This window comes from Quercus lobata, chromosome 12 (assembly GCF_001633185.2).
Source record: "Quercus lobata isolate SW786 chromosome 12, ValleyOak3.0 Primary Assembly, whole genome shotgun sequence".
NCBI classification, from domain to species: Eukaryota; Viridiplantae; Streptophyta; class Magnoliopsida; order Fagales; family Fagaceae; genus Quercus; species Quercus lobata.
In genome coordinates, this window is record NC_044915.1 from 8047160 (window position 1) to 8062158 (window position 14999).

General features: G+C 31.6%; 1 protein-coding gene across 10 annotated transcripts; it reads right to left on the reverse strand.

Moving 5' to 3' along the window:
* Positions 1-215: 215 nt before the first annotated feature.
* Positions 216-13482, reverse strand: LOC115972192 (disease resistance-like protein DSC1). 10 transcript variants are annotated; one of them, XR_004087425.1, is made up of 7 exons: positions 13252-13482; positions 9472-9860; positions 4626-4759; positions 2308-2364; positions 2032-2121; positions 1857-1934; positions 216-724 (listed from the first exon to the last, which is right to left on the reverse strand). XR_004087425.1 is itself a non-coding variant. In XM_031092396.1 (3 exons), the coding sequence occupies exons 2-3, from the start codon at positions 9648-9650 to the stop codon at positions 8950-8952; spliced, it is 543 nt and encodes a 180-aa protein (XP_030948256.1). In that variant the 5' UTR covers positions 9651-9860; positions 13252-13480; the 3' UTR covers positions 8716-8949. The 10 variants fall into 10 exon arrangements, 2 of the variants coding, with proteins under 2 accessions (XP_030948256.1, XP_030948257.1); XR_004087422.1 differs by having other exon boundaries at positions 2024-2121; positions 13252-13481; XR_004087424.1 differs by lacking the exon at positions 216-724 and adding an exon at positions 1097-1144.
* Between the last annotated feature and the right edge of the window lie 1517 nt (positions 13483-14999).

Genomic DNA, 14999 nt, shown 5'->3' on the forward strand with positions numbered 1-14999 from the left:
GAAAAAATGTTTCCAAAAATAAAAAGTTTAATGTGTGCCTAAGACCCTAATGATAAAGTAAGTTTTTAAAATGGTTAAATATAAGTCTAAGACAGTAACGTTATCTACTCTCCTTTATGAAGAGAACTGAGATTTGAATTCCTCCCCTGTTGTTATAACTTATACCTATCAAATTAAAAAATAATAATAATAATAGTACATAAGATATTTCAAAATAAACAGTGAATAACAAAAATTTCCATAAATATATTATCGAGTGCAGATCAAACATTTTATAAGTGAAGCAAATCATGCTGTTAAACAACACAATCTACACATTTTTCAGTTTCCCTCAAATAGGAATGATTTTTCAGTCGAGGAAGAAATAATCACACAAGACCACATCCAATTGGAGCAAATGAATCCCAGCAGTAGTTTGAGAGACTAACATTCGGTCCAGCAGTAGTTTGAGAGACTAACATTCGGGAAAGTTTGACCAATCTGCAGAAAAATTACTAAAAAGAAATCCAAACTCAACTAGAGTCTAGACCAGCTGTATAAAACAGGTGTCACCAGCAGCATCACGAACTAAGCTGATGTTCCATCCATGAGATGGAAAATCATCATTGCAATCTCATTAGATGATCCTTTTGCTAAATTTTTAACTAGCACTCCATTTCCAACCCATTGCTGGTGGGGCTAATCCGGGAATATCCCTGATGTCCTTGTTGTTTGGGTTCACGAGCTGAAATTTAAAAAAAAAAAAAAAAAAGCATTTAACCAAATGGAAAGAATCGGGCAATGCACTCTTATAAAACCAGCTGTTTCTCAAGTTATTAATGGCTTTTGACAGTCACATGAGACATGCAAAACATGGAATGTTCTTGGTGACTTAAGACACCCTCTCACTATACAAGGTTTAAGACATGTTGAAATGAACAACATAGAACCAGTAAAAGGTTCTTACATGATATAAGAGGCCGTGAAACAAATTTTCTGGACAATGCAAGTCATGAAAACAACCAAACGATTCATCCTCGAACTCAAACTTATATGCAACTTAAGTAGTCAAGTTCCAAAAGAATCTGTAAGCTCCAACTTCTCCTTCCACCCAACCCCCCCCCCCCCCCCCTTCTTCTCCTTCACCTCTCTCTGTAAGTATAACCTGTTTTCAGATAAAAAAGATCACCAATTTTACGATCAATGTCTGTAGCATCCATCAAACTATTCAAAATGATATACAAAAATTCAAATTATTATTTCCCTCTATCCATTTGGTGGTAAAGCCATCTATTCAGAAAAGAAAGGGAATTGACCTTCTCCTCAAGATGACATCAAGTTGCAATCAGCGCATTACCAATGGACATGAAAATGTGACAACTATTAGATTAACCCTTTTACTCACTCATGCACTTGTGTTTGTCTACTTTTCTTATTTTTTTAGTGAGGATATATTGAATTCGATTCTTTTATTTTTTATTAAGGTAAGCAAAAAATCACTAAGAATCACTACAGTTAACTACAACATTTGGCATTATAAAAGTATCTTCCTGCAACTTTTAAGCAAATAAGGGTTAACCAAACAAGGTCAATCTGAGATCAACTTATTTATAAAAGGTCCACTAAAAGCATAAAACAAGATTATGCAATAACATATACAGTTATATACATTTAAAAACAGGCCTGAGAAACTCCACAGCCAAAAAAAAAAGAAGAAGAAAAAGGCCTAGTATTCAAAATTTTGAAGCTACATCTATATAATAAAGGGATGTCAAGGATTTGGTTCCAATTTGTAAACAGATGGCAAAGGCAAAATCAAGTATTTAGAAAATTAAATTTTGTTAATGGCAAAGAAAATGGATGATAAGCTATCTTACCTTTACAATAATGATGGCCATGACTCCAATGGCAATAATAAGGAAGAGTAATGCGATAATACACCGATCAGTTGCAACCTAAAGAAATAAACGAGGTAAGTAAAACATGTAACAAATAATAGTCAATATATGACAAGAACAGGAGGAAGATACTTTCAGAGATTGACCTGCCTACCAAGTTCCTTCACAAGTTGAGAAGCTTTCTTGATCGAGAAATGGATAGTCCTGCTCATTAACACTTGACAGCCCGACTCATTTGTTCAGTCTAAACATAAATATAATTGATTTCTTTAGTTTCCATGGCATTGAAATTTTTTGAAAGATTAAACGAAACAAGAGAGAAACAGTAGGGAGCGAGAGAGAGAGACAGAGACAGATAGACAGTTTTTAATTCAATGTGAAATATTAAACTGCCGAGAAATCCATTTTTTTTAAAGCTGACAAATTACACCTCATCCTTGAGTGCAGCTGCAGTTTCTGTTCCAACATTGATGGCGTCTTGAACAGTCTACCACAAACAAGGAGATACTAAATTTATTTTTCTTTTGCGATGATTCCATACTATTTTGAACAGTAAAACTAGTTTTATGTTTTCTTACTCTTATTTTTTTTTTCGGTGAGGGGGGTGGGGGGATATGAGTCAGTTAAAAACATTCCATAATTTGTTCAGGTCTTGATACAAAACAGTGCAAGTGATACTCAAGGCAGAGCTAAAAAGACTAGTACGTTTTAGACATACAAAATACAATTCCACCTATAACCCTCTACAAGGAAATAGAGAAGAATGATAGGAAATAACGATCACACTTCATAATAGCCTACGAAACTTATCCCTTTTCAACTCACCAAAATAAATAAAACTAATTTCCTCACAAAATGATCATCAGAGATAATCCAACATTTTATGACCTCCAATGGCTTGATCAGTCTTGTCCATCATCCGGTTTCCACTATCTATTAGCTGTTGATTTGTCATGGCAGCATGCATATAGCCGCTGCCTTAGCATTAAATATACTTCATAACTGAGAAACATTTAACATATAAACTATAAAGTACTTGAAGCAACATATATTGATATGAAATATATCAAACATAGGGCATGATTCCAGATTAAACTTAAAGGTATGCATTGGTTACTTTAGAAGCAGCAATTTACAATTTCTTAACCATAAAAAAGGAAGATGTTCACAAAGATACTTTAGACACAATACTACTGTGACACTGATTACACGATGTCAATGAGAGTGGTTTTTTCATATTATCATTTCTATCTTAACTTATCATGTGTGTGTTTGTGCACTCACTAAATTATATAAAAGAATTCTCAAAAATAAAAAAAATAAAAAAAAAAAAACTATAAAATCACCAAAATATCATTAAAGCCATCAATTTGGCTCAAGTACTTAGGGTTTTAAAGAGTTACTTGCACCAGCAAATAGCAGCCATCCACGGTAACTTCATCTATAATATACATTACATCAAACACAACCACTAAAGTAGCTACCCAAACCAGCTTCACTGTGAGGCATATGAACCTGGCATCTTTTCAGATGATACAGACTATTATAACTATCTCTATTAGACAAAATTCTAGGACAAATCCACAACCAAATAGAAATGTCTTTATCCGGTATCCAAGAATTACGACAAAAATGCATGAGCCATAGGTTCGTATGACTATTTAAACCCATAATTAACTCTTATTTTAGCATGAAAGACAGCCAAGAGTAGTAGACACATTAGTGAAAACTAGCACATGGGTGAAAAAGGTGCACTTACATGATGCTAGCAGGACATTAAACACCCAAGGTTATAGGCAAATTTTAATTATATCTAGATCTTAACACTGCATAAGTCCCTAAGCATATTATTTACTGATTTTTACAGGATGTTCGGTATTGGAATTGGAAATAGCTTAAATGGGGTGTAGATCCAGAATCTCTGTCCTACATTACAATATATAACATCTATATATAAGACTCAAATGTCTCACTATGAGTGACTTTGAGTCTTATAGAATCTATAGTTGATACAACAAACATAAGTGACACGCAATAGCTTACCATTTAACAAGGCCTATTAAGAGTTAAAACCATATACTGCAAAACTATACTGAATTACAAGCCTCATGAGTCATGACATGTCATGACAGGTTAAGAAATATGACTACCAGTGAGACAGTTTATCTGTCTGCAGGGTAGTTCACATTATGGACGTTGGTTGTGAGGTCGCTAGTTTCTGCATACTATCCCCTAGGATATACAAACACATGTCCTTTGCACCAAAAGATGATATGATGAAAACCCAAAGGAAGTGTTGGTGCGTACTAAATACCGCATATTCATTGTACAAAATTATAACACAATACCATTGAAAAATTTTAATATTTATTCACTTCTCATACTTTGATTACCAAACAGAAAAAAAGTTTTGCAAACTTCAAGTGTGCAAATCATAGAGCAAAATCAACATCTAAGGAGCCAAGATAGGAGACTTTTGTAAATAAATATGAATCATAGTCCCAAATGCCAGAAAGGAAAAAAGAAAACATTATTATATATGTCGGACTGTTGGCGAAAAAGAAAAACAAGAATTAAAACAAACTGTTAACAGAGAAATAAGAAATCTCAATATGCATTTAGAATTGAAGTTTAACAGAAAAAGACATGTTAGAAAATGTCCGGGAAAAAAAAAAAAAAAAGATACAAAACAAAAAATAAAGGAAAGAACTAGATTATATAATGGTAGTAAGAAAGATGATAACTCACAGGTAAAAGAAGAGGAAAAAAAAATCTCCTTGGCTGGATTCCTCACATTCTATGTCTCTTTAATGCCTAGCTTGTTTAACAAACGGAACTCTACTGTCTCCACCTCCATGCTCCAGGTAGCTATTGTGCACTCACTACATTGCATACAAAAAATTCTCAAAAATAAAAAATTTTAAAATCATCAAGATAGTGTCCACAAAGATTAAAGCCATCAAATTGGCCAAGTTCTGAGGGTTTTTAACGGTTAGTTGCACCAACAGACAGCAGCCATCCACGGTAACTTCATCTGTAATATGCATTACATCAAACTCAATCACTAAAGTAGCTAACCAAAACAACTTCACTGGGATGTATATGAATCTGGTATCTTTTCATTACATACAGAAACTATTATAATATTTTCAATTAGACAAAATTCCTTGACAAATCCACCACCAAATAGACTTGTGTTTATAAGGTATCCTTAATCATCCAAGCATTACAACAAAAATGCAATAGCCATAAGGTTGTATGAAAATATAAACCCATAAATAACTCATTTTAGCATGAAAGGCTGACAAGAGTAGTAGACACATCAGTGAAAACTAGCACATTGGTGAAAAAGATGTAGCAAGGCATTATTTATATTCTTTGCTGCCCCGTTCAAAGAGATCGATTCTCTTGTTTTCAAAGAATTGATGCATTTCAGTATCCACAACAAATTGAAAGTAAATCCTAAGAAAAGAATAAGAAGCATTCAAGTAATTATTCAGTGATACAAAAGATTCGAAAACAAAAGAAATGATATTATGACACACGAGAACTCAATGAGTTTCAGATGAATGTCATACAAAAATAAAATTTTTATTTATAACTTCCAAACAAATATATAATCACTTCACAATTACCAATAATCCAAGCATTGGTCCCAACCGATTGGGGCCAACTCCATTAATCCTTTTTTTTTTTTTTCGTTTTTTGTAGCCTTCCTATACTAGTTTGAAGTTTTGATGCACATAAGTGCTAAACAGAGAAGGTGATTCAAATTGAATTTACTTAAGGAGATGAGAACCAGGATCCGTAAAAAAATGATGCAGTGGTTGACCACAATAAGATAACAAAAAAAAAAAAAATTGACACACAACTACACCATTAAAATTCAGCTGAACCAGGCATACGAGGGATAGGGATCGTGTCTCTTATATTCTCTATTCCTGTAGCAAATTAAACAAGCCTTTCAAAGCCCAATCCAAATCCCGGATGAGGAACTGGCAAACAAGAGATAAAAATACATAACAACAACGCATAGAAGTAATTTCTTGGTTATCACATAACTACCTTTTAAAAAGAAATAACATATATTCTTCTTTAACCATTTTTTAACCCTATAAAATTTAAGTATGTCAACACAGTAATGAATAAGAGCTGTAACTAACTCTTCAACTACACTAGTTAGTTGAGATTTCTTATGAAAAAAGCTCAGATTGTCTGCCCATGTGATCCAAATAAAAATTTACTTGCTTATTTGGACTACATTAGGTGTGCGTCTGCAGCAAAGTGAGAAACATTATACAAAGCAGCCTACTCACGCTTCTCCTAATTTTCTATTGCAGCCAAAAAAAATGCACCCACTTTCCTTTCTACTCTCATTCCCAAATAATGAATCTTGTAATCATAGAAAGTCAGCACACGTATCTTTTTTCTCCATCCCACCGAATCAAATCTAACTACAAGTGCTCTAATCTATTTATCACCGTTGTTATTTTTGCCTCTCTAACCCTTTTTGCTCCTTCAACATGATCAAATCACTCTTTCTTACCAGTGCAATCATTACATCTTCATTGCACAAGGCCTAACCATGCTGCTACTTCTGTCATCTTGAAACAGCAAAAATAATGTGTTTTCCGCCAATGATTGGCACGTTGCATCATCTATCTGTAACTTTGAGGCTTTTGTCAGCTAATGAACTGTGGAGAGGCCAGCAATGTGTATAGATTCCATTATGATTTATGACTATAAAACCAATGTCCCAAATTATGTTTCACATTTGAGAAAACAGAGTTAATTTAAAACACTTAATGCATTGACACATGATATATATATAAATGTATATACTGGATTTAAAAATTACCTTTGTTGTAAAACCATGTAACAAAAAATGTACCTCACCAATTTGAATTGACTTCTCTTATGCATTTAGATTTGTTTGACAGAAGGTAAAACGGAAAACTGATCATTTTAATGCATAGTTTTCTCCGATTTGGCACTCAATTTGGGACACACAAAAAATAGTTCAGGACAAAGGGGGCAACATAAAGCATTAAAAAACTAATAGTAAGAAAAAAAAATGCCAAAAATAGAGTTTATGGTAAGTCAGATGCATTTCGGGTGAATAAAATTATCTCTGTTGCTTTAAGAATAGAAAATATCGGTAAATTCTGACTGATGTTAACTTACTGCTTTTTAAGAGCAACAAATGAATTCAACTCTTTGATCTGCATGAGTATGAACATCATTTAGTGCATTTGGAATGCAAGATTTAATCAACTGACACAAAACAAAAATTTTAGCAAAAATCTATGATATCTAAGGCTAAATAGAAATAAAGATAACAACACACCATTAACTTTTTTTTTTTTTTTAGTCATTCAGCATCTTGTTAGCGTTTGGATCACTTCCTTTCTATGGGTAACTAGAACTCATAGACCTGCATGGGATTCAACCCATAAGCTATCCACCACCCCTTAATTAGGTAGGGAGCAGATGGAATTTGATCCAAGGAAAATGAATACACACACACAAAACACCAACAGCAAAAGCAGCAGCAGCATTATATAGGACAATTTTCTAATAAGTTTTTGCTAAGCAATTAAACAACAAACCCATCAGCATTTGAACCTGCGATCTCACCCACCATCCCATTCTTGTAGGAGGTGGAAGTGACATTAAACCCAACAGCCATTGGCTAATACAAGACCTATCTCAGATCACCAACTTTGTTGATTCTCAACTTTCAAGCAAAAATTAGTAAAGTAAAACCTGTTCTTTGGGCAGAAATCAAACATCCAAGCTTATAGGCAATTTTAATGATATCTAGATCTTAACACTACATAAGTCCTTAAGCATATTATTTACTATGGGAATTGGAAATAGCATAAAGGGGTGTACATTCAGAATCTATGTCCTATATTACAATATATAATATCTATGTATAAGACTCAATGTCTCATTGCCAGTGATAGTGAATCTTTAGTTGATACAACAAACAAAAGCAATACGCAATAGTTCACCTTTTAACAAGGCCTATTAAGACAAAAAAACATATATTGTAAACATTTAAACTTTACTGAATTACAAGACTCATGAGTCATGACATGTGTTTGTATTTATTACTTTGAATTTTGTGTCAGGATCAATGGTTTTTTTTGTTTTTAGTAACATAATTTAAACTTCACTTAATTTTGTTGTAAATTCAGGTTAAGAAGTACGACTACCAGTGAGACAGTTGATCTACGTTCTGCAGGGTAGTTCACATTTTGGACGCTTACTGTGGGGTTGCTAGTGTTGGTACATACTAAATTACAACACAATCTCATTGAAAAATTATAATGTTTTGGGATAATATTAGCCTCTCACACGAGAATAGTATAAATATTGAATAGTTACCCATTAAATAACTTCTCATCCTTTGACTACCAAACAGGAAAAAAAATAAAACTTTTGCAAACGTCAATTCAAATTTTGATTACTTTTCTTATTAGCACTTCAATTATATGTAGGTGTGCAAATCATAGAGCAAAATCAACATCTGAACCAGGCAATGTGTCTTTTGTAAATTTCTTCAGCACGAACCACAGACCCAAATGCCGGTAAGGAAAAAGGAAAACATTATTACATAAGTCGGACAGTGACAAGAATTACAAAAAAACCCATTACAGAGAGACAAGAAATCTATATATGCATTGATTTGAACATCAGTAGAAGTTTAACAGAGCATTACATATCTAGCACACAAAAAAACAAAAGTGATTTATGGTTAAAGGATGAAGTTCTTTTTATAGGGATCTGGGCGATGGGGGGAATGGGGAAGACAACCCTCGGCGAAGTTGCCTATAAGATGTATTCTAAAGAATTTGAAGTTAGTTGTTTTATCGATAATGTTAGGGAAAAATCTGAAAAAAAAGGTTACCTATCATTGCAGAAAAATCTTATTTCTCAAATATTAAATGACACAAATTTGAATATAAAAAATAAATGTGAAAGAGAACACATGATCAAGAATAGGTTACATCATCAAGAACAAGAAGAATCCTTTTACCCCGTAACCTATTCTTGATCATGTGTTCTACTTTACATTTTTTTTAATATTCAAATTTGTGTCATTTAATATTTGAGAAATAAGATTTTTCTGCAATGTTAGGTAACCTTTTTTTTCAGATTTTTCCCTAACATTATCGATAAAACAACTAACTTCAAATTCTTTAGAATACATCTTATAGGCAACTTCGGCGAGGGTTGTCTTCCCCATTCCCCCCATCGCCCAGATCCCTATAAAAAGAACTTCATCCTTTAACCATATAGCTAAACATGACCTCAATTCCAACACTGCAGATTCCATTCCAACCAAGCCCTCAGTAATTTCTGAGAATTCACAACTCAATTTTTGCGATATTTGTCCAGCAATGCTTTCGACAGCTGTTGAGAGAGGACTGCAATGAAGAGAGAACAAGATACGATGACCAATTAATAGGTCCCATGAAAAATATGGTAGATATTAGGTGTTCGAATCTGCCGACTAAATATAAATATGTAAATAGATAGGTTTTGACAAAAGTGGGTCAGCTGAATATATATCAAATAAAATTACCTCTTATCAACATGACATCCGCAGATGTTGGCCACATGATTCAAAGCAGCTCTCCATGTGCCCACCTTCTCCTCAAATCGTTTTTCATATTCATCAAAAGGGTGTGCAAAAGTTCCCTTTTGTTTCCGCACATCAGATGGATCCACGATGTAAAAAATAGGCAGAATTGTCATTCCCATTTTTTCGCAGGCAATGATCTCTACAAGTTCGTTTAAGCACCAAGTTGAAGATGCATAATTTTTTGAGAGAATGACCACAGCAAATCTGGATTCTTTTATTGTTTTGAAGAGCTCTGCTGAAACTCAAGAAGACATCATACGTCCATCGGCTGGTAGAAATAATAGAAGAACAAGATGACGAGCTTGAAGCCATTGAAGCACGGAATAGGTCTGCATTGTAAAAAGAGTACATTCAATTAGAACCGAAGAAAAATTGAAAAAAAAATAATTTATGAAAGAAGAAAAAAAAATTTGATGCAATGTTTTGAATCTCTCCCTTCTTAAGATGGGTCATACATTATAACATAACCTCTGTGTTTCTGTTCTTTATGAAAAACCGCAATTAAAGTCACTGTTCAGAACTCAAGGAGAACGGGTGTAATTTTACCAATGGAGGTGTTGTGAATGTTAAGGCAAAATGGTCTAGGGATATGTGTTTACAGGTTTAAGTTTAGCCACATATTCTTCTCATTATTATATTATGTTTGGTTGTACCGGACGAAAGTAAGTAAAGAATTGGAAAATGGATGGAAGCTGCGGCTTTGGAAGAATAAAAAAGAAATGACGAACTTTTCTGCAAGATTACTCTTATACCCTCGTAGAAGTATATTAAAAAAAAGTTCTGAATATTTTGGAAATTTACTTTTAATTATTCCAAATGAATCAACAATTTATAATTTACAAAAAAATAAATAATAAAAAATTCATTTTTCAACATTATTTTTTTCTCTTCTTTTTCTTTTCTGCCTTTTCATTTTTACATTGCAACTAATACATAAAAGACTATTTTCTGTCCCTTTTCTTTCTTTCTTCTTTTTCGTTTTTATTTTTTCAAACCCATTCCCTCATTCTTTTTTTTTTTCCCCTTTAAACATAGTGTTAATTTAAGAGAGTAATTGAAAATTAAATACCCATTTCACTATCTAGCAACGTGATAAATATATGATGACGTGTTTATATGAATTTATATCTCTACTTTCATATTAAAGTCACGTTTAGTACACTGTAATGATTATTACACTGTAAGGAATATTACATGAGAAAAAGAATAAATATTACAAAAAACACATTAAAATTGAAATGTAAGAAAATATTACTATTCATTATTTAGAGTTTAAAAAAGATGGGTAATTAAATCACTTTTACGTCAAATTTTTTAAAATACACTTATTATACACTGATTTAAAGACGTTAAAAATAGAGCCAATAATTAATAAGAAAAATTTATTTTCTTTCCAAATGATGTGGCAAATAATGGTTATTTATGAAATTTTTTTAAAAAGTAAATGTTTAAAATAGAGATAATAATTAATAAGAAAAATTAATTTTCTTTCCTTTCAAAAATGTAGTAAGTAATGATTATTTAGGAAATTTTAAAAAAAATTTACTACATAAGGTTAGAGGAATACATATTTGGTACTTTTGAGAAAGAATAGTTATTCCTCATTAGTTTGGTAACCATTTTAACATAAAAAAATTCAAAACAGAGCCAATAATTAGCAAGAAAATTTTATTTTCTTTCGTTTTGAAGATGTGACAACTAATGGTTATTTAGGAAATTTTTTTTAAAAGTTATTACATAAAATAAAAGAATAGATATTCAACATTTTTGATAAAAAATAGTTATTGTCCATTTTAAGAATAGCAATTAATAAAAAATAACTATACACTGTAATAAAAATATAACCAAACATCCAAACAATTAATTATGTTATAAAAATATCTATTTCATTAGAATATTTCTATTACACAGTCTACTAAACGTGACCTAAAATTTAATTATCTCGATGAAAGGAAGTAGAGGGTAGAAAAATGGATGAAAGCTGTGGTCGTTTGCGCTCCACAAATTTTTCTAACTTTCGTTTTCTGTCTGATTCGAGAGAGAAAAAAAGAACAAGAAATTATTAACTTTTATACAAGATTACTCTTACACCCTCGTAAAAGTATGAAAAAGATCTGAATATTTTGTAAAATTATTTTTTAATTTTAATTCTTTGTAATGAACTATACATTTCTAATTTACAAAAATACAAAAGAAAATCATTTTTTAGCATTATTTTCTTCAACTTTTTCTTTACATTCTTTTCATTTTAAAAAAATTTAAACTATTCTACCATCGCCTATACAAGAATACACAGTCGGCTCCCCAAATTAAAACCCCTAAAACTATGTAACATTAAGTCTAATGGAATATAGTATTCAAATATCAATTTACCCTCTTCCACTTGTTTTGTTTTTAAAAGAGAAATAAATGACTTTTTTAATGTTAAAATCTATTAGTTTTAGCATAAAACAAACAATAGAGGTTAATTACGACATAGTATATAAGATATAATTTAGAATGCAGAAAAGGAAATTACCTTTTATCTTTACGTTCAAACCATAAAGAATATTTTTCCCTTTTCATCTTGTTTTTTTCCATTTTTTAATCGTTTTCCACTTCTTTTCCCTTTCTTTAAAAAGAGTGTTAATTTTAGAGAGTAATTATAAATATGACTCTCGCGTCGCAATAATTGTATTGCGTTGGAACTAAAACTCTTGGTTCCCGTCACAAGATTCACAACATGAAATTGTTAGAGCAGGTATATGAAATTTTCGGTGAAATTTAGGATGTGTCTACTAGAATTTTTCTTGAAAGAGAGGGAAAGAAAGAACAAGCACAACTAAACCCCACATGTAAGAAATTTCCAACTCTTCTTCTCAACGTGTGAGCCTACTCCATATGAGAGCTCCAAGTAGTCTACACGATAATTTTCCTTCAGCTAACGGAACAATTATTGTATCAATCTCAACATCCAAAAACATTACTCTAATTTCAAAGAGAGATATATAGAGAGGGTGCACTAATTTCAAAGAGAGAGAGAGAGGGGAAGAGGGGCACAACTTTTGAGGAGCAAACAGCAAAGTGATCCTACGTTACGTGAAAGTTTCTATCCCGAATCTCTTCTTTTTTTTCTTTTCTTTCTTCAACCAAACAGTGGTAATGTCCAGGAATCTTATGGGGTATTTGGTAATATTGCTCTAATCATGGTGTCGATAAATACGATGTTTGTAAATACATAAAAAAAATTTAAAATACGTATAATACTGTTTAAAAATTAAAATTTGTTGCTAAAAATTACGTAAGAGTATCTACGATAGGTTCTCTAGAGCCAAATATAGAGAGCAAACACAAAAAATAAAAAAAATAAAAAATAAAAACCCTCCAACGGCCTTTCCATCTCCAAAAAAAATTTTAGATTTGCAACAGTAACTCTCTTAAAATGGAGAGCGCGGTAGCAATTACTGTAACATCTCTAAACAATATTATCCCTTGAAATGATACCGGGTTGAATAATAAAATAATTATTTCTCTCTCATTCCTTTCCCTTTTGTTCTTCACTCTCTCTTGCTTCTCTATCTCAATGGTTACAAACTAAAACATACCACAATCAAAACAAAAACACAAAACCCAATCGAAAGATCTGAGATGCAAAAACAATCATTCTCACAAGCCTAATGAAATCTGAACAATAAAATAAAACTAATCAAAACAAAACAAAAACAAAAACAAAAAATAAACCTGCGGAATGCCGATCTGTGTAGAACTCCGATCTCCACTTCTCTGCCGGTAATCTATGTGTGTATGAGAGAGAATCTGTTTGTGTGAGAGAGAGAAGAAAGAGAGAGCTTCTTGAATGCTCTGGAGTAGACGAAGTTCTCATTAGAACCTTTTTATATTATGTTTGGTTGTACTGGACGAGAGGAAGTAGAGAATTGGAAAATGGATGGAAGCTGTGGATTTGAAAGAAAAATAAAGAAATGATTCACTTTTCTGCAAGATTACTCTTATAACCTCATGAAAATATATTAAAAAAAGGTTCTGGATATTTTGTAAAATTACTTTTTATTAATCCAAATGAATCGATAATTTATAATTTACAAAAAATAAAATAATTAAAAAAATCATTTTTTAGCATTATTTTTTTCCATCCTTTTCTTTCATGCCTTTTCATTTTCACATCGAAACTCATACATAAACGAGTATTTTCTGTTCCTGTTCTTTCTTTCTTTTTTTTGTTTTATTTTTCCAAACCCATTCCTTTTTTCTTTTCTTTTTTTCCCATTAAACATAGTGTTAATTTTAGAGAGTAATTGAAAATTTAATACCCACTTCACAATATTTGTATTGTGGTGGCTAAGACCACATAATTTTGACCCTAACTCACAATGTATTAAATATATGATGATGGGTCTATATGAATCTATACCTCTATCACTCACAACCAATCACATAAATAATTATGATCAAAATTGTGTAAAATCAATGGCAGCTCTAGAAATTTTTTCCAGTGGAATCATTAAGAAACTTAAATTAAACAAAAATTTAATTTAAAAAAAAAACTTGAACATATTGAGTTATCGAAAACAAAAACACACCAATATATGAAATTATACAAATTCCTTTTATGAATTTTCATATTTTGAAATCGTCTCAAAATAATTTATTTTCAGTTTTCATTATCTATTGTCAATATAAGTATGACCATTTTATTTTGTTAAGTTTGTATAATATTTTTGTTTTTATGCAATTGTGGTTATATATTTGTCATTTTTTTTTATAAAAATATTTTAAACTAAATGAAAAAACTCAACTCTACTTGTACTATATAATTATTAACTCACATGACCACACCTATCCATCCATAAATAATATAATAAATTGTTGTTTTAATCGTGAGATAAGTTGATATGTAATTAGATTTTAAAATAAAGTGTGTAAAAATATTTTAAAAAATATTAAATTAGTAAAATAATATTATATATATATATATATTTTTTTTTTTTCAAGTCAGGGGTGCATTGAACCCCCTGAAATGTACGTTAAGCCGCACTGGGTAAAATTACGTGTTCCACTCATTGTTCCGGAACTAAACCTCACTTGGCGTGGTGTTTATGTGCTCATGTCTGGGAATTTGCGTGGTGTTTTTTTTTTTTTTTTTTTGACTGAATGGGTAGAATTTATATTATAATAATGAGAAAAGTACAAGAGAGAAAGGGATAGATGATTCAGGGCTACACAGACTAGCCTGACATCCAAGACAAACATAGACGCAGGAAAACATCAAATCACCTATCCTGCCAAATTTTGCCCGTTGATTTCCCACTGTACCCTCTTGATAACTCCATGTAGAGAGTATCCTTCACGATAGTTAAAAATTGAGCAAAGTTGTCAGCGTGGTTAGCAGAGGGCACCGAAACACGATTGCTTTGAAGTTAAAAATTAATGTTAATTAGTGCCGAAACTTACTGAAAACTACACTTTTGTAA

What these genes read in the sequence shown, in the direction of transcription:
- LOC115972192 (XM_031092396.1), bottom strand. Translation starts at nt 9,650, where the DNA reads ATGGGAATGACAATTCTGCCTATTTTTTACATCGTGGATCCATCTGAT. An exon ending in GGATGTCATGTTGATAAGAG is followed by an intron (nt 9,314 to 9,471) that starts GTAATTTTATTT and finishes TCTTCATTGCAG; the next exon opens with TCCTCTCTCAACAGCTGTCG.